General features: G+C 40.2%; 1 protein-coding gene across 1 annotated transcript in view; it reads right to left on the reverse strand.

The window, feature by feature from the left end:
- Positions 1-15,997, reverse strand: part of LOC140483905 (MAP kinase-activated protein kinase 3-like) — a 101,166-nt gene extending 85,169 nt beyond the window's left edge. Inside the window, exon 1 of the mRNA XM_072582711.1 lies at positions 15,651-15,997. Within this exon, the coding sequence (XP_072438812.1) occupies positions 15,651-15,878 (228 nt within the window). The 5' untranslated portion in view covers positions 15,879-15,997. The remainder of the gene's footprint in view (positions 1-15,650) is intronic.
- Between the last annotated feature and the right edge of the window lie 3,869 nt (positions 15,998-19,866).

The raw sequence follows: 19,866 nt of genomic DNA on the forward strand, positions 1-19,866 counted from the left end.
AGAAAGACAGGGTACTGGAAATAAGAGTCACATCTGACCTCCTTCTCATATCTTCTCTCAGTAAACTACACTCGTGTCGCAGAACTTTGGAACAAATCTGCTTATTTCCCAAGATTTAAGGAAGTTGACACGTTCAGTTTGGAAAACTTTGGAACAGGCCGAAGGCAATTTGAGAATTTTAGTCAACAAGTACAAAATGACAAGCCAAGAACACATGGAATACTTTCCACGCAGACAGTATGGCTCGGTCTGGTGTGCATGCAAGATGTACTGGGAGCTGCCTGCTCAATCTGCCATTGCAGGAACATCTGACACAGTGAGTTGGAAAACTGGATCAGACATTGGATCCTCTCTGTAGAATACTAATGAGATTTGATTGGGCTTCCTGTTACACTTTATGCACCATCTGGCACCAGATCCAAGCAGTCAAACCCAGGATGCTGATTGAACACACACATAGCTCAAGATATTCTCGGTAATCATCTCAATCTTTAACAACTTGTCCTGCTTGTTTGCCAATAAGAAATCCTTCTCATAGACTAACACCCTTCGTTGTACTCTATGGTGTGGGGATTCACAATATCCAGCACACACATCTGATGAAATAGTTAACACCCTTTCTGTAAGTAAATACCCTTTCTTTACATAGTACAGAATTAAAACAGACAAAGAGCAGGGTAGTAATACAAAGAGAAAAGCAAGATAAAAATGTTTACACTTGATGACTGACAATGTAAGTTCTCACTGAAATTGGCACAGCAGTTCCTGCAGGTATTTAACATTGCGAATCATGTGGATTAAAAAGAAAATGTTGACAGTTCAAATGTCTTCCTTTGAGGTCTTGTTCTCCATTTAGTTAAAATATGGTAATTAGACAAGATATAGCTGCAAGAAAGTTCCCATTTCAGTGTCATTGTTGGTTTGTTTAACCATTGGCAGACTGGATTAAAAGTGATTCCTCCTTTAGAGACTTCGCCAGCCTGAGTTTAAAGAAGAACATAGCGAGAAAGAAATAATCACAAAATAAATGCTAACCACAAAGTCATTTCAAACAAGCTGCACTTGGAATATCAATGTAGAGTGGGCAGCAACTTGATTTTGTGGGGCTCAGGAGAAGCTTATACTGCTCATAATTCTCATGAATGTAAGTAAGAAACTCACTAAGCCCATCTCTTAAAAATCAATGACAAGGACAGGTTGGTCACTTTATTCATCTATTTGATATGTTTGTCAATGATATATTGGATGTCATTGTAAAGGGGTGGACTGGAGTGTGTCTTTCATTTTTCTCAGATGCTGTGTAGCACTCACCTAGATTATAATGAACCATCGAACATCACTAACAGTAACAACCATCACCCAAACAGTTAAAATGGAATCTCAAAACTGCTAAAACAGGACACAAGGATACGTTGCTGCATCATTAAAGCTGGTTAAACTTCAGCAATAGATCTGCATTTAATTGGGAATTCTCAAGCCTATTGGATCTGCTAACTTGTATATAAATTCTTGAGATCTTAAATAAATGGAGATTATCACTTCACTGAATTAGAGTCATAATCATAGAAATGTACAGCACAGAAACTGACCCTTCAGTCCAACTAGTCCATGCTGACCAGATATCCCAACCCAATCTAGACCCATTTGCCAGCACTTGGCCCATAGCCCTCCAAACCCTTCCTATTCTTATACCTATCCAGATGACTTTTAAATGTTGCAATTATACCAGTTTCTACCGCTTCCCTGGCAGCTCATTCCAAACACATACCACCCTCTGCATGAAACAGTTGCCCCTTAGGTCTCTTTTATATCTTTCCCCTCTCACCCTAAACCTATGCCCTCTAGTTCTGGACTCCCCGAACCTAGGGAAAAGACTTTGCCTATTTATCTTATCCACGCCCCTCGTGATTTTATAAACCTCTATGAGGTAACCCCTCAGCCTCTGAAGCTCTAGGGAAGAACAGCCCCAGCCTCTTCAACCTCGCCCTATAGCTCAAATCCTCCAACCCTGGCAACCCTTTCAAGTTTCACAAAATCTTTCCGATAGGAAGGAGACCAGAAATGCACTGTGGGACTCTATCAGATTCAGTGGTGTCAATTGCCCCCATAAAAGTGATCTATTTGCTTCATTTTTAAAACAGAAGTTTCCTCTCACTGTCCTATATTTATTAGCACCCTTTCCGCTTTCCAACCCTGCGATCTGCAATTAACAGATACCCATTAACCGCTTGGGCGTGAAGTTTGAGATTAATTCAGAATAGCAGACATGGTGGGCCAAAGAGCCTGTTTCTGTGCTGTAGTGCTCTATCAAGTCATAGTCATACAGCATGGAACCAGTCCACACTGAACTAGTCCACACAAACCACCCACTGTGTGGAAAAGTTGCCCCTCATGTTTATTTAAAATTATGCCCCTAGTCTTGAACGAGGGATAAGACCCCTCATTATTCATCTTATCTATGCCCCTCATGATTTTATAAACTTCAATAAAGGTCACCTCGCAGCCTCCTTCACTCCAGTGAAAAAAAAAAGTCCCAGCCTTTCCAATTTAATTTTATATCGCAAACCCTCAATTCCCAGTAAATTGTGGCAAATCTTTTCTGAACCCTCAACAATTTAATATCATTCCTATAACAGGGTGACCAGAACTGCATATAGTGCTCCAGGAAAGACCTCAATGTCCTATATTTGGCCTCTTTAAATAAAAATTAGATTTATACAGACAACTAAGTTCATAACAAGTCAAACTCCTCTATTTTCTGTGAAAGTACAAGATACATCCTCCACGATTCCTAACAATTTCTTCATAGTTTCTTTTCTTGACAACTGATGACTTGTAACTACCTATTTAATTACAGGCATTTCCTTTCTCTTCAGCATGTGCTAAGGCAACAAGGTCAATCCATAACCTTCTGTAACTCTCTTGTTTTGTAGAAAGCGCATTTCTGGGAAAAACTATTTGCATAAAATTCAATGGGTACAGTACCCAAATATACATAAATCTTACAATTTTTTTTTAAAATACAAGGAATTCCATGTCCAATGTACGCACAGGATCCAGTTATTTGCCAACAGGAAAAAAATTAGTATAGATAACACCACCAGAAACAAGCTTCATGTTTCTCTGGGTCACACGAAGGGTGGAAATCCACTTCATCAAATTATTTCTCAAATTTGTTTTGAAACGTTGATGCATTGCCTACTAGCGAGTGTTTCACTTGAGTACTTCACTGCAATGTTTCAAATCTAGCATCCAATTTATTTCAAGTGCAGGATGCAACTGATCAAACTTTGCAACAGCTTGATCTTTTCTTTCAAAATTATCATTTGTTCTGAGGGTCAAGTATAAATACAGAATGGAAGTAATGTGCTTTAAATTGGTTTGTTAACGTAAAGGCATTCCAGACCTAACGTACTTATTTTTTGAACCAAAAAAATTTAAAAACCCCAGAAGCCAGATTTTCAATTTTAAATTCCATTCTAACCTTAGGCACACAGTATTTCTCCAAATTTCCTAGTAGCAACCCATAATAACATGTATCACAAAGATACCTGAAAAATTACTATTTTGTTGGAACCACAAAGGTAAGGCATCTACTTTTAACTGAACAAAATCTATGTTCAAAAAACAGATTTCGCAGAAAGTACTATACCTTGGTGGGAGAAAATATTCAGGTAATTGACACATTTGTTTGGGATCACCCAAAGAAGCAGATACAGAAGAGAACCTCTATCTTTTATATTGATCGAGCAATACACCTATGAAGGTGGCCAGAAGAGCTAAAAAGTATTTTTTACGATTACTTTTCCAGCTGAGAGAGAGTCCAATCCAACATCTGCATCACCCTGTTGCTCTTCAAGATACCTAGCAACCAGCCTTGTTTTACCCTTATAGTCCTCACCCTCAAGTACTTTTCCAGTACAGATCCATCTATGTGACAAGGCTGGTTATCCCTTTTCTAGCAGCTCAGAATAAAGTCCAAACTTCCTCCAACTAACTTTTTTTCCTATTGTTATTAAAAAAAAAACTGCACACCAAATATGATAATCAAACATTTCTCTAGGACCTTCCCATTCCCTATGACTCCCTTATTTATAATAAACCAAACTATGTGAACTAAACTCTCACATATAACCTTTTATAATGCCTCAATGCTCTCTGAATTTTCTTTGGAGATCTCAGGCTTGATTTAAGTCTATGTTTTTCATGCAAAAAAGTCAAATATACAGAAAGAGATTAACTAATTGTAGGAACCATATCAACCACTTGGGAGTCAATCATAAGGTCAAAGAGTCAGACAGCATGGAATCAAACCCTTCGGTCTAATTCATCTGACTAGGCATCCCAATCTAACCTTGTCCCATACCCAGATGCCTTTTAAATGTTGTAATTTTTCCCGTCTCCACAGCTCTGGCAACTCGCTCCAGACATGTTCTGCTTGAAGAAGTTACTCCACAGATCCCCTTTATATCCTTCCCCTCTCACCTCAACCTACATCCTCAAGTTTTGGACTCCCCCAATCTAGGAAAAAAGACCTTGACCATTCACGTCCCTCACGATTTTACATGCCCTTGTAAGACCACCCCCGCAGTATAGTTGACAACTCACAGGCTGGTTGATCAGCTAAAACATTATGGAACATTTCATCACTCCTTTCACAAAATATCTACTGCCAAAAGGATTTTCCATTACAATATTCAATATGATGTATATCTCCAAAGTCATCATTGGCAAGTTTGTCTCCATTATGAGAAAGAAAACTCATGTTTTTGTGTATAAAAAAACCTTTTATCATAACCACATATTATCAGACAAAGTAAGATTAATCTCCGCAAAATGCAGAATTAAAATACTTTAATCTCTATACATATCTTTAAATCCATGGCAACTGCCTCATTAAAGTTACTTGCCAATGAATGGCTTAAAATAGGAAGATGTCCTCTCCTTTTTTTTAAAATTTAAGATTCTGTAGTTAACTTATCTATTAGACTGTATACATTTCAACTGCCCTTTCAATTTTTAGTAAGATTATTAACTTTTGAAAAGTACGGTCAGCATCCAGTGTATGTTATTTTGAAACAATTAATTTTTCCCTGTGCATCTTAACCACCTAGTATATTAATTCTTTTATAACACTCTGATTAGCAACATCAGGTTTTATTAAGGGCTTAACACATCCTGAGTACACTACAGATCAATTGACTTTATGAAAATAACTGCTTATCATGTCCAGCAGTTTGTATTCTGTTCATAGAAAGTTTACTCAGCTGAGACATCTGAAAGAGTTTCCATTAGTACATAGGTAATGACTTTAGCTATTTTACATGGAATTAAAGTGGACCATTCTAAACAATCTGTCCCACACATTGTTGAAAGTATATTACAGCACCAACTACCGAATATTCAACTTCACAAAAGCCCTTGACTGTGTCAGCCACTAAAGTCTTTTGTAGTATCCTCCTCAAATTTATTACCATCCTCCAGTGATGACATGGATGCTGTGGTCCTCAGCAACAGAACAAACACAAATGTAATTTCAGTGAAAAGTGGGGCCAAAACAGATTGCATCATTGCAGCAACTCTTCATTTTCCTCACTACCACCAGCAAGTCACCCACAGATATGGAGATAATCTGTGGCAAGATGGGAAATTATTCAACCGATACTGCCTTCAATCCAAAACCAAAACCACTTCAACCTCAGTCATAGAGTTTCACTTTGTAGATAATGCTTAAATATGCACTGAGCTTCAACTCAATGTGCACTTCTCCTCCAAAGCATATGAGAAAACAGATCTTTCACTAAAGGAAGATGACCGAGGTTCTTTCCAAACTAGCTCCTGTGGTGAAATACTTCTTTGCCCTTATCAGTGGTTATAAAAGTGTTGAAATACATAATACAGAGTGCTGGCTCAGTTTTCAGTTGACTGAGGAAGAGTATTTGAGGGTCATGACCACCAATCCAAGAGTTCGGTGACTCAAAGACGAGGAAATGTACTTCCAGCAGTGCATTTGCAAGATATTCAAAGTCTATTGGCAAAAAAAATCCTACATCAATATCCTTTTCCAAATCATCTTACCCAACATGTTAATCACTTAAAAACTAGCTCCACTGGGCTGGAAATGTCATTCCCTATACCAGACTCCAAAAGAAACTATTTGAATTGGAACTCAGTAGCAGCAAGTAACTCCTTGAAGGGCAATGGAAGTGTTTTAGTGATGTCCTTGAAGCATCCCTAAAGATGACAAACAAATGCACTGACTTGTGGAAGACTTTGTCTTGCCAAAATGAAGAAGGCTGGGAAGGCACTTTGCTAGACTTTGTTAGGAGCGTGCAGAGGGAACAGTGATGTGGTATCAGAGCAGCGCACAAACTTCCAAATAACCCAATCCTTCAAGCACCAACTGCCCCATCTGCAGATCACGCATTGAAGTATTCAGCCATCTCAGAACTCATCAAACTAGACTGGAAAAAGAGGCATCTTTGATCTCAAGGGTCTGCTCAAGAAGATCTTTCAGCACACAGCTGAAGTAGTCCATGCCTAGCACAACAATACATGGTCAAAAGGAGTTCTCGTCTAACATTCATCACAGGACTAAACCTCCTTATAGTCTGTTCAGATTCATTATTATCGTCAACCTCTCTCAGAATTCTCTTCATTTTGTGTCAGTTTGAGCACCCTGGCTTTTCACTTTGGGAAGTTCACTACATAACGATATGTCAAGTCACCCTCAAAGTTCTTTGGGCATTCCTGGAATGCATTTGTCCATTATTTCTGTTCAAAATTTGTCTTCTACAGGAATAAAAATCTGCTAAAATACATTTTTCACCTTCATTTTGCCTATTTCATCCTACTATTTCATGATTCTGATATATGGACTACTTTGATATCTGGCAATCATTGAGTCTTCATAATCACCAAAGAATGTATAGTTGCTTAAAAATTAAAGGGAACATCTATTTACACCCTTTTTTAAAAAAGCGGGCAGGAGACATCTTATCCAGCAGGAATATCCTCTGAGAATCATAAAGAACAAGCAGCCATCCACAGAATGACCATTTTCTTTTTGAAATCTATCAAGTTTAACTGAACACCTTTCATGTAAATTTTACCTAAGTCTCACAGAAAACAGATCTTCTTCACTGCCTAACTGATGAGCATCGACACAAAATACTTAGGGCTGAGATGTATCACAGAAAGAAAAGGCAAGCATAGTAAAAATCAGGACACAGAGCTTCCTCCCCAAACAGTGCAGAGTTGAAGGGCCATGTATCAGTGGCATTGAGAAAGTGGACTTCATTTTTTTAAGGTGGAGGGAGCATGACTGGGAAATGCTCTTTTTGTATTACTGTAAAAAGCAGGATTTCAAACTGAAGATTTGGTGTACACACAAACCCACTCGGCTTCAATGTAAATGCATCCCAGCAGCTTTGGAGAAACCATTAATCGTAACACTGGAATAGTGGCTCTCTCTCAAATTTCCATTCAGAGATAGTTCTCACACACCAATCTGCGTCATGTTGAAGTGTGTGTCAGATCTTAAAATATCTGAGCCAGCTGCTGAATGCGGTAAACCTCAAAACAGATAGAGCCGATACTCTCACCCTGCTAATGCACTGCAGTGCAGGAAGAAGCATGCGGCAGCACCTTGTCAGGGTCACAGCAAAGGCAATTAGCAAGAAAGTCTATATAGATGCTGATAATACCAGGATAGTGAACTCATAATTCTTTCACCGACTTGACAAGCGCCTAGAATATTCACCCAGTCAATTTTAGAGGTAGTAGCCAACAATTCACATCATTGAAGTAAGCAAAAGAGAAAGTACAAACTTCAATCACTGCATGTGTGCACAGATGGAATACTGCATGCAGTTCTGGTTTCCACAATTTCAGAAGGACACAATTCCACTGGAAAGGATGCTGAGGAGATTCTCTAGGATGTAACTCGGATGAAAAGCATGTTACAAGGAGAGACTAGGTAGGCTGGGTTTGCTTTCCTTGGAGTACAGGAGGCTGAGGGGGTCACCTGACTGAAGTTGATATAAGTATGACAGGCATAGCTAGAGTAGATCATGAGAATCTTTTCCCCATGGCAGACATGTTTGAGACCAGAGGTCATACTTTTAAGGCAAGGACCAAGTTGTGTAGAGGCAATTTGAGAAAACTTTGTTTTCGTCCAACGGATGGTAGAAATATGCAATATGCTGCCTGAGAGGGTGGTCAGGGGAAGTACTCGGACCATTTAAGAAGCAGCTGGATGAACACTTAACTTGTCATGGCATATGCACCGAGTGTAGGCAAATGGGATTTGTGTAGTTTGGCGTTTGTTGGCATGTACAAGGTGGGCCGAAGGGCCCGTTTCTCTGCTGTATGGCTCAATGAGCATATGCAAGCATTTATTTTATACTTGCATCCAATCTTTTTAAATGTTTTTCTCTACTTGCCCTTCCCACACATCTGCAATGGGCAAAAAAGCTTGGAACTCAAATGAAATTAAAAAGGAGGTACGCTCGTATCAGAAAAAATTTACAGCACGGAATGAGACCATCTAAGTGCCCTGCCAGTGCTAGCTTTTGAGTTAGAAAATGGAGTGCATTCCTCTGCTCTTGTCTTAGTCCTACAAATGTTTATATTCAAATATTTATCCAATTCCTTTTTGAAATCTATTTGTGAATTTGCTTCCATTGTCCTTTCTGACAGTGCATTCCAGATCTTACAGTTTTGCAGAACAGCAGTTCCTGGGCAGTAATCACATCTGGGGATATGTCCCTAGTGAAGAGTTTCAGTACTCATGCCTGAACTATAAAATTAAAGACTGTTGGGTACAACATTTAAATGGAATGATTAAGTGAGGCAGGCTGAGGGGTAGTTAGCTCAGTTGGCAGCACAACTAGCTTACAATGCACAGTAATACCAACAGCACAGGTTCAATTTCCACATTGGCTGAGGTTACCACGTAGGCCCATCTTCTCAATCTCAACACTCGCTTGAGGCATGGTGACTCTCAGGTTAAACTCATCACCAGTTGTCTTGTCGAATGAGAGAGTGGTCTTCTGGGACTAAGGCAACTTTATCTTGCTTAGACATAGCAGATTATATTTACCTGCTTGTCATTTTCACACAAATCATAATGCTATGCGACACATCCAATTAGTTACATTCTAGATCAAGGCAATCTTTTATAAGCGATTCATCTACATTTCGCCTTCACAGTCCCCACTCTCATTGCCAAGACCAGCTCACATATTCGCTATGTGTAGGTTGGGATGGACAGATAGCTCAGATCACTGTTGATCTAATTAAGATAGATTCTATGAGGCAAATGAAATCAGCTTCATGGAGCTCTTGACGTAATTTTCTCTTCTCCCAATCCCTGCTCACAATTTTCAACCTCAGAAGAACCTCAAACATAACAACAAGGGAAGCAAATAATGAGCGATATTTGCTCTCCTTTACACTGACTTTAAGGTATCAAGGTTTAAAACATTATTTTGTTGACATTAACGTCTCCTTAAAAGAGAAAAAGCAGCTAGTCATAAATTTTCCTGAGGACAATTTTTAACTAACTGCAAGTAAAACAATATTAACAAAAGGGAAGTTCAAATTTCCAGTCGGGAACAGAACAAAAATTTTCCCTGGTTATTTTCTCAGGCTATTCCCCTCAAACTGCTCCCATCACCCATCACCCATCACAAATCTCCTGTACTCACATTTAACTACTTCATTCTAACATAAAATAGCTGAAACAAGAAATGTTTCAACAATGCCCTGATTTAGGATAGGATATATAATTTTCTACTTTAGTGTTTTAGACAGCTCAGAGATAAAAGGATTTCAAATAGTAGTGTCAACACTAATTTTACCCTCAACTATTAACACAATCTGGGCAATACTATTGATAAGTCTTCAGTGTTTCAATTCTGGCCATCAATCAGGAAAATAATCAGCATGTTGTTCATATTCCCAGACATCTGCTGCACCATTTGCCTTAATGGAACAAACTGAACACCAACACAAGGCTAATACAGTGGGGGAGGGGAAATTGAAAACAGGCCCAGCAAACTGAGGACTCATTCTTCAATCATCAGGGTGCTTAGAAATATCACCCTTACTAAAACAAACAAACAAACAAACATGCTGAATTGAACCAGTCTTCTAAACCAAAACCTCATTTGCTATTCTGATTGAATTTGCTGAGTTGCAGTCGCAAGTACATTCTGTTAGACACTGACTGAGCTCCCATAAACCAATTACCTCCTGAGCAATCAAGAAGTTCTTCGATTTGATCCCAAAATTTGGGACAGAAGAAGAGTAGACATTCAGCTCCTTGAGACTTCACCACCGTTCTATATCATAGGTTTAGGAGTAAGTTATTAACTTGGATAGAGGATTGGATAACAAACAAAATAGTAAGTCAGGATCAATGGATCTTTTTTCTGGTTGATAAGATGAAACCAGTGAGGTGACAACTTAGGCCCCAAGTATTTACAATCTATATGAATCACTTGGATGAAAAAAGTAGAAGGTACTATAGCCAAATTTATAGATGACACCAAAATAAGTGGAAAAGTAAGTCACAATAAAGAAATAAGAAAGTTACAAATGGCTATCTTAGGTGAATAGTCCAAAATTTGGCAGGTGGAGTTTAATGTGGACATAGGGGCAGTATAGTGGCTCAGTGCACCATTAGATTCCATTCCTGAGCTGCTGTCGGTGTGGAGTTTGCACATTCTCCCCATATTGATGTGGATTTCCTCTGGGTGCTCTGGTTTCCTCCACAGTCCAAAGATGTGACAGTGAGGTAGATTGGCCATGCTAAACTGCCCATAGTGTCTGAGAATGTGCAGGTTAGGCGGGTTAGTCACGGGAAATTCAGGGTTTCACAGATAGGGTAGGGAAATGGATCAGGGTGGCATACACTTCGGAGGGTTGATACAGACTCAATGGGCCAAATAACCTGCTTCCACATTGTGGGAATTCTATGATTCTGTGAGTGAGGTTATCCATTTTGGCCGGTAGAACAGAAATGCAACTTATTATCTAAGGGAAACTTCAGAGTGCTTCGGGGCAGAGAATTCTGTGTTTCTGGATGCTTGAATTGCAGAAAACTGGTACACAAGAAACAAAGAAGGCAAATGGAATTTTGACATTATTAAAGGAAGGGAGTATAAAAGTAGGAAAATGCTGCTCCGGTTGCACAAAGCATTGGTGAGACTGCACTATAGATTTGATTGCCTTACTTGAGGAAGGATGTGATTATATTGGAGGCAATTCAAACAAGGTTTATTAAATTAATTCAGAGATGAAAGGCTTGTCGTATGAGAAAAGATTGAGCAACTTAGGCCTGTACTCACTAGAGTTTACAAGAGTGAGAGGAGATCTAATTGATGTTTATAAGATGCTAAAAGGGATCGATAAAGTAGCTGTAGAAATGGCATTTCCTCTTTTGGGCAATCTAGAATGAGAGATCATAGTCTTAGAATAAATTTAACAAATTTAAATCCGATGAGGAGAAATTACTTTTCACAAAGGATTAAAAATCTGTGGAACCCACTACCCCATATTGTGGCAGATACTGGGACATTGAGTAAATTTTAGGAGATAGACAGACAGATTTTTAATAATGGGTTGAAGGGTTATGGACAGCGCATAGGAACGTGGAGTTAAGGCAGAGATGAGATCAGCCATGATCATATCAAATGGTTAGCAGGCTCAATGGGCCAAATTGCTCTTGGTTCTCATATTCAATGAGAATGACTAAATCCCTTTAAAGCCTCTTTGCATTCCCCTCACAACTCATTTCCACAAATTTTTGTGTCCTCCTCAAGCTTGGAAATATCCCAATTGATTCCTACATCCAAATCACTGCTAAAGATATAGCTGAGACCCAAATACCAAAATAGAGTGCTGTTTGACAAAAGTCTCAAGATGTCTAGAATTTCCATAAGCAGAAGGCAGCAGAGAGGTCTGTTATGGACCAGGCCAGACCCTCTCAAAACATTTCAAGAAAGTAGCCCGGACCCTACCTTTGAGAGTTGTTTTAAGCAGGTAGAAGTGGATATTTCAGGAGTGATGCAGTTGCACAACCACTTCGGTTTAACCAAAATAGAATTTATTTACAGGATTACCGAATGAAACACAAACAAAAGAAAACAGAATATAGAATAACTTAACTGAACAAATTATCCCAACTTTATGGTGCTGTTCCAAATACTTGCAACAATCCCTAAAAACACCCTTTTGCAAAAAGAAAAAAAATCCAACACAAGTTCTTACAGGAGAGAAGGAAGATCAGCACAAACCTGCTTCTTTGTGTCCAGCAGCTTCACAACTGACTGCCTGTTAAAACCAAACGAGGCAAAAGCTGAGCTGGGAGAACTGACCACTCCCCTTTCATTGTATAAGATTTTTTTAAACTTGAAAGCCTTTTGCTTCAGCCAGTACCTGTTAGCTATTATCAAATCAAACCTTAAGCCCTTCAAATCTAGACCTCCCAGAATGTCTGATTTACAACGCCCAGAAAAAAAAAAGCCAAGGACAACCTAACCTTGTTAGAGAAGCAGCATCATTACATGTCAGAGAGGAAGCTGTCCTAGAAGGATGTTGAAGACATGAGTTTACAGAACCAAAGTTCAGCAATAATAGTGAGCAGAGTTAACAGTTTGAGGGATTTGCTGAAAAGGAAACAGAGGACAGTTGTGCAGCTGAATAAGGAGCTTTAGCATGAAGATAGGGATAGCTCTTCTTTGGGGTTTCATAGAATCCCCACAGTGTGATAGCAGACCATTTGGCCCATCGAGTCCACACTGACCCTCCAAAGAGCACCTCACTCAAACCCACCCCCCCTACCCTATCCCTGTAACCCTGCTTCCATGGACACTATGGCCATGCTAAGTTTCCCAATCTACCTAACCTGCACATCTTTGGACTGTGGGAAGGAACCCACATAGATCCAGGAAGAATGTACGAACCCCACACAGACAGACACTCAAGAATTGAATTGAACCTGGGTCCGTGGTGCTGTGAGGCAGCGGTGCTACCCACTGAGAGCAACACAACAGCTCAGGAGTTAACTTGAGTTGCCTCTACTGCTTTTTACTCCAAACTTAACTGTCCTTTTTGTCAAGTGGTTCTTAATTTATTTTCTAAATCAACTGGCTCCGTTAACTTTCCAACAAAATCCAACAGCCTTTACTAAATTCCTCCTCAACCTATATTTCAGACAAAAACCCAGTGTTACATAGTTGTATTATTTGTAAAGATCAAGGAATTAATTGTTATCTGAATAACTATCCCCAGGGTGCCACATTCATTGTTGCAGTGCAGTCTTAGTATGAAAGATCTACAGCATAGAAACATGTCCTTTGGCTCATTAAGTCCGTGATAGTCAAAAACAACCACCTATTCTAATCCTATTTTCCAACACTTGGCCAACAGCTTTTTATGCATTGGCATCGAAATTGTACAACTAAATACATCTTACATGTTATGGTGTCTGCCTGTACCTCCCTCTGGGTGAAAAACATTTGCCTTACATCCCCTCTAAACTTCCTGTCTCTTATTTTAAATCTAGTCTCCCCCCAACCCCCATCAATGATCCCTCCAACAGAAGGTAAACTTCCTTCCTGTCTACCCTATATTTGACCCTTATAATTTTATGCAACTCAATTATGACCCTCCTCAGTCTCCTGTGCAAAGCTACCCCAGACTACCTAACCTCTTTTAATAACTAAAACTCTCCAGCCTAGGCAACATGTTCTGGGTGACAATGTATCAATTTATCAGCAACATGGAGAGCTGAAAGAAAGGCACTCTAGAATTTTGAGTTAAACTGAGAACACTTTGAACTTATGGGGACCAGATGACACAACATGGTGGCAGTGGGTGCCAATGAGAATAAAATTCAAACATTCTACATTAGTTTATTAAACTAGATTGAAAAATGAACCTGAATTTGAGAGAGAGACAGCCAGACAGAGACAGCCAGACAGAGACAGCGAGAAAGAAAGAAAATAAAGTGAATCGTGTGAATGAACTGCAATAAATACAGTTCCAGCCACTGTTGAATTAGGTGGTGGACTGATATTCAGTAATTTTCTAAATGGCACCAGTGAAAAGTGAAGGGTCAGTTACCTCTTTCTGTTGGCAGAAAAGCAAGGGTTAAATTGTTTAATAGCTGGGAGCTTAGCGATAACGAAAACAAATATCATGACCCAATTTTTGAAAAACCCAGCATCCAAACAAATATCAATATACATGACATGAATTTCAAAGCCAATGACAGGAATCTGATGAGCTTGTTAATAATCTCAAGTTTGAAAAAATTATTACATGTTAATTCGAGGAACTACACAAAATATTGATAAAGCAATTCATTTGGAACTCTGAACGCTCTGAAGTGAAAAAAGACTTAATTAGAAAGGGTTCACTTCCAATGCTATAAACACTGCCAGAACACAGGAAGCCACAGAGTAGACAGATAAAAGCACAGATGAAAATGGCTGGCTTACAGTTAATTCAAGAGAAAGCCTGTACGGTTAACAATGAAACAGCAACAAGATAATACCTAATGATCGAGAGAAAGATGCACATAAACTATGGTCAATCACACGTTCACAGACAGAAAGAAAATTGTGATTACTTTGAGTGCATGGAACCACAAGTCATAACACTTAGTTTATGAAATATCTTACGGTGTGACCTTTGACACATTGATAACATTTAAGAGATTTCCCTTCCAAACTAAATTCAATTTATCATTTCCGAAGTATATTGTCCAGCGACTAGACACGATACTCCAGTCATGCTCTAATCAGGGCTTTGAATGAACCAATGTTATCCAATAGAAAGTGCTGACCAGTTACAAATGAGACTTCAGCAACACAATACATTCAATACTAATAAAAGTATTGTACTTTATATATTTACCTAAGAAGCACCATTATGCCCAATAATTGAACAATACTTCACCTTCTTTCCATTTGACAAACAATGCAGAAAAGATTAACATTCACCAACATCGCCATACAAATGTGAATACAGTAGTCACATCCCAACCATATCATCTGTTGCTTATTTGTTTATTTATTAATCTGAAATTCAATTAGCCATATCTTGGTTCCAATTAGCCACATGTGGCCAGTAACTAATGTATGTATGCATTGGCCAACACTGGACAGATGTGATATACCCCATCTCTATATTCTGGTCATTCACGTATAAACAGCAAGTTTATAGAGAAAGGAAAACAGCCTTTATGAACCTTAGTAGCTCCATTTCCTCCACAAATTAGCAGCAGGTCAAATAGTCACTCTGGTGAGGCACATGGAAATGGAACTGGCAGAACCTGGGTTCTCTTTCTTTTGACATCTGCACACTGTGGGCCATGTGGAAAAAGCCAGGCTCCTGCCAGATGTTTAACAGGAAGAAAGGGGCCAGAGTAATTTCACACAGATTGAGCAATTATTTCCTTTTTGTTTTGAAAGTCACATATGTCCCTAGCTAACATAGGCTGGGTTTTTTTTTTATCCTAACACTTAGAGAGTTTTTTCTTTTAAATATCAAAGTTCCTTAAAAGTTTTTTTTCCACTGAAGGAAATGTGTCCAGCAATGCCCATAATCTCTCCTGTATCACACACAACAAACTGTACCTTCAGGGCGCACTTCTCTCCCGTTTTCTTGTGGATACACTCCAGCACTTTCCCATTGACTCCCAGCCCCAGGACGTTAGTGGACACGCGGTAATCATCAGTGATGGCATTCTTCCTGATCTCGGGCCGGGACGGTGGGTGGTTGAGGAGGCTTGGGGCTCCGGCTCCCGCTGCTTTACTCAACTTAGCGGGCGATAACGGGGCAGAGTCGTTGCCGTTGTGAAGCATGGTGAAGACAGCACAATCAGAAGAAGCAGCGGGTGGGCAACATAGAGGGAGGGGCTGCCGGCTCAGACTGGAAGTGAACCAGTGTCCGGACTCCGCTGGGGGGCAGGTGCTGCTGCTGCTGCTTCTCGCCCAGCCGCGGCACTCCGCGATCAGCTGATTTCCTGAACACGTCAGTCCTGGGATCTGAGGGCAAGGTTACAGGAGCTTGGAGCTGGAAGTCAGAGGGTGCGGAGGGGTGAATGCAGCTCCAGGCCGAATACAAAGAAGCAAGGAAGTGATACACACACATAGACAACTCCCTCTCCCTCTTTCTGCTAATTTCCCTTGTAATCATCTTCGGAAATGGTTAACCCAGATATCTGAGGATGCTGTCATTCTTACAAATGAAGTATTTACCTAACTTTCTTGTTGTTGCCAGAATTCAGTTGCGGAGTCGTGACGCTCCATCACTGTGAGACTGACTGACTCACTCGGCCACAATGCAGCTCAGTCACTGGTGTCTCTACCTGCAGTTAATTTGATCTTTCACCTAATAACATGAGCCGAAGCACTTCACAGAAATGAATATAGTGGCAAATGAAATTTTATTTAGTTAATACATTTGAAGCTGTACCAATTATACTTTCCAATTGTAGTCATTGATGTAATGTGAAGAAACGTGGTCATCAGCTTATCATGCAGAGCAAGGTTCCATAAATAGCAACGCGATAAATGACCCGATAATCCAAAATTGGTTGTATGATAAATGCAACTTCCTGGACAATGGATCAGCCTAAGAATTTGGACTCTGTGGCAATACCAGTTATGGAAATAAACTAGTGAAAGGATCCTGCTCGTGAACACAAGACCGAGGAAGGAAGAATAGGTGATAACATTTTTGGACACCGTTAGAATAATCCAGATCAATATCAAAACGAACATTACGTCGTCCGACGGTCAGGTGTTACCTAAACAATATTATTTGCTTAAATAACTTAGTAACTGGACACTGATCCACATAGAGAAAAGGTGATAAATAGAAAAATAACGAGGTAGGTTTTGGAGAGGCCTTTAAGGGGATGAAAGCAATTAAACAAATTACAAGGGTTCCGTTAGGGTGGTACAATGATTAGCACTGCTGCCTGAAAGCGCCAGAGACCCCTGTTCAATTCCCGCCTTAGGTGACTCTCGGTGTGGAGTTTGCGCGTTCTCCCCGTGTCTGCGTGGGTTTCCTCCGGGTGCTTCGGTTTCCTCCCACAATTCAAAAATGTGCAGGTCAGGTGAATTGGCCATGCTAAATTGCCCGTGGTTTAAGGGGTAAATGTAGGAGAATGGGTCTGGGTGGGTTACGCTTTGGTGGGTCGATGTGGACTTGTTGGGCCGAAGGACCTGTTTCCACACTGTAAGTAATCTAATCTAATCAGGTAGTGGCTGAATTCAAGCCTGCAAGAGTGATTAAATTAGGTAGGAATTGAAGTTCTGCTTTCCTCTAGTGTATTGTAATAGTGGGTTCAAATTTTGAGATTGAGTCAACCAGCAGTGTTTGTCGGGGGTCAGGTATCACACTGTCCTCTGCACATTCCTAATAGTATTATATTTGCATTCCATGAATACTCACTATATTAAAATGGTTGTAACCAAATCTTACTGCTATGATAAAGGGCAGTAGTGCAGAAAACTCTCATGGAATCCGTTTATGTTTGTTTGAAGGTGGTGTGGCTTTCAGCAGAATCTTTCTAGCACTTGAATAATGTGTGCAATGGGGAATCCATTGGAGAAACATGGCGAGATGGGAAAAATTAGATTCTCGGCATCAAGAAAACCAAGTCCAGTTCTCTGACCGTGTTTTGAACAGAGACAAGAATCTTGCTAGTGAGTGGCCAGGGGCCTATTTGATGCCGTTATCACCATGTCATTCACTTGATATTTCCTATTCTCTCACATGTTGGTTAGAAACTAGACAGTAACAATTCCCAACATGAAGGTCAGAATGGGTTGGCCTGGTGACTCCAACACAACACTTGCACCTCTGGACTTCTACCTTAAACAGCAGTCACCAGCATGGTACTCCACAGGCAGCAACCATCCACATTCCCATCTGTAGACATCAGATGTGTACCACCCTCATGGCACGTCTCTAACCCATTTCCAATACCCATTTCTAATACAGATTTGCCCTTTGGAGCCCACTGGCACCTGTCTTTGGAATGCTGCTGCCAGGGCACTTTGCACCCTGGACGGTCATCCATCTCATATTTTGAGGTAAAAACAATGACTGCAGATGCTGGAAACCAGATTCTGGATTAGTGGTGCTGGAAGAGCACAGCAGTTGAGGCAGCATCCAAGTAGCTTCGAAATCGACGTTTCGGGCAAAAGCCCTTCATCAGGAATAAAGGCAGTGAGCCTGAAGCATGGAGAGATAAGCTAGAGGAGGGTGGGGGTGGGGAGACAACAGAGCATCTCAGGGCAACTTGTTTGCCCACTTAAAGCTCATTCACATTGCATCTACTTGGATGCTCACAGCACCTCTGTCTTGCATTGCTGCACTTTGTCCAGTCAGCTAGAGCTTAAAGGCTCTCAGTACTTCTGTCTTGCAATGCCTTTTAGCACAGACACATCAGGAATGAATGAAGGGCTGATGAAGGGCTTATGTCTGAAATGTTGATTCTCCTGCTCCTCGAATGCTGCCTGATCTCCTGTGCTTTTCCAGCACCACACTCTTGACTAGTGCACCACTATGTCCAGTTCGAGGATGCGGCATGACTGGACTCTGCAAGTAAAGTGGGGAGAAGGGCCATTAAATAAATAGATTGGGTAGGAACATAGGGAGGATCAAAGTAATTAAGGTCAACAAGGAGGGCAACAAAAAAGGGAATATGAAGTTTTGGGATCATCTAGGCTGACTGTGTGATTCATTCTGTGAATTGCAACCCCTTTTTCCATTTTAATCCAAATAGTGAGTATGTCATGGAAACTGTAATGACTGTGACCACACCCTGAGTGAGTTGGTTAAGCATTTCATTTGTGAGGGAGGGTGATCCATTTTCATGTGAGATGGTGTATTTTAAAGGGTAATTACATTAAACAGAAATCCACACAGTACAGATGAAATCCAGACAGTGCAGGTGAAAGACACCTGTGATCACAAAATTCTATATATGTACCTGATGCATTAACCAACTTTGTTAATTAAAACTGCTGGTCCCACACACTCTTGGCCACATCATGCATCATCAAAACCAATTCTACCAATAGCTGGCAGGTACAAGAAGTGTTTTTTTGGCTTGAAAAGATTCACTCTTGTTGCCAAAGTAGCAATTGCCCTCCAATCTCCCATGTCCTGCACATGTGCAGCGGCTGCCCACTTCACCTCTTGACCATAAAGGGGAGATGATGGCCCAGTGGTCCTTTCTATTAGACCATTAATCCAGAAACTCAATTAATGTCTGGGGACCTAGTTTTGAATCCTGCCGCAGTAGTTGGTGGAATTTGAATTCATTTTTAAAAATAAAATCTGGAATTAAGAATCTTCTGAAGACCATGATGCTATTGTTGGTTGTTGGAAAAAACCATCTAGTTTACTAATATCCTTCAGGGAAGAAAATCTGCCATTCTTACCTGGTCTGCCTACATGTGACCCCAGACCCATAGCAATATGGTTGACTCTCAACTACCGTCTGAAATGGCTTAGAAATCCACACAATTGTATCAATCGTCACAAAGTCTCAACAAGCAAAAGAAACCACATGGATACCTAGGCACCAGAAATGACAAAACACCCCTTTAACACAGCAGTGAACCTGCACAGTTACTGCCTTTGCTGTTTGAATTCATGTATCGCTAGACATCGGAGTGCGTCTGGGAAAATTAACAGTGAAATTCACAACTGATCTTGGAGGAACTGTTTGGGCGAAGTTCACAGCACAGAAGCAGATAAGTGTATTATTTTTAAGTGTGACCTACAGAAAGTCTGCAGGTGTGAGTAGAGTGGGTTCTTTCTTGATTATAT

The sequence above is a fragment of the Chiloscyllium punctatum genome, chromosome 12, assembly GCF_047496795.1.
Source record: "Chiloscyllium punctatum isolate Juve2018m chromosome 12, sChiPun1.3, whole genome shotgun sequence".
NCBI classification, from domain to species: domain Eukaryota; kingdom Metazoa; phylum Chordata; class Chondrichthyes; order Orectolobiformes; family Hemiscylliidae; genus Chiloscyllium; species Chiloscyllium punctatum.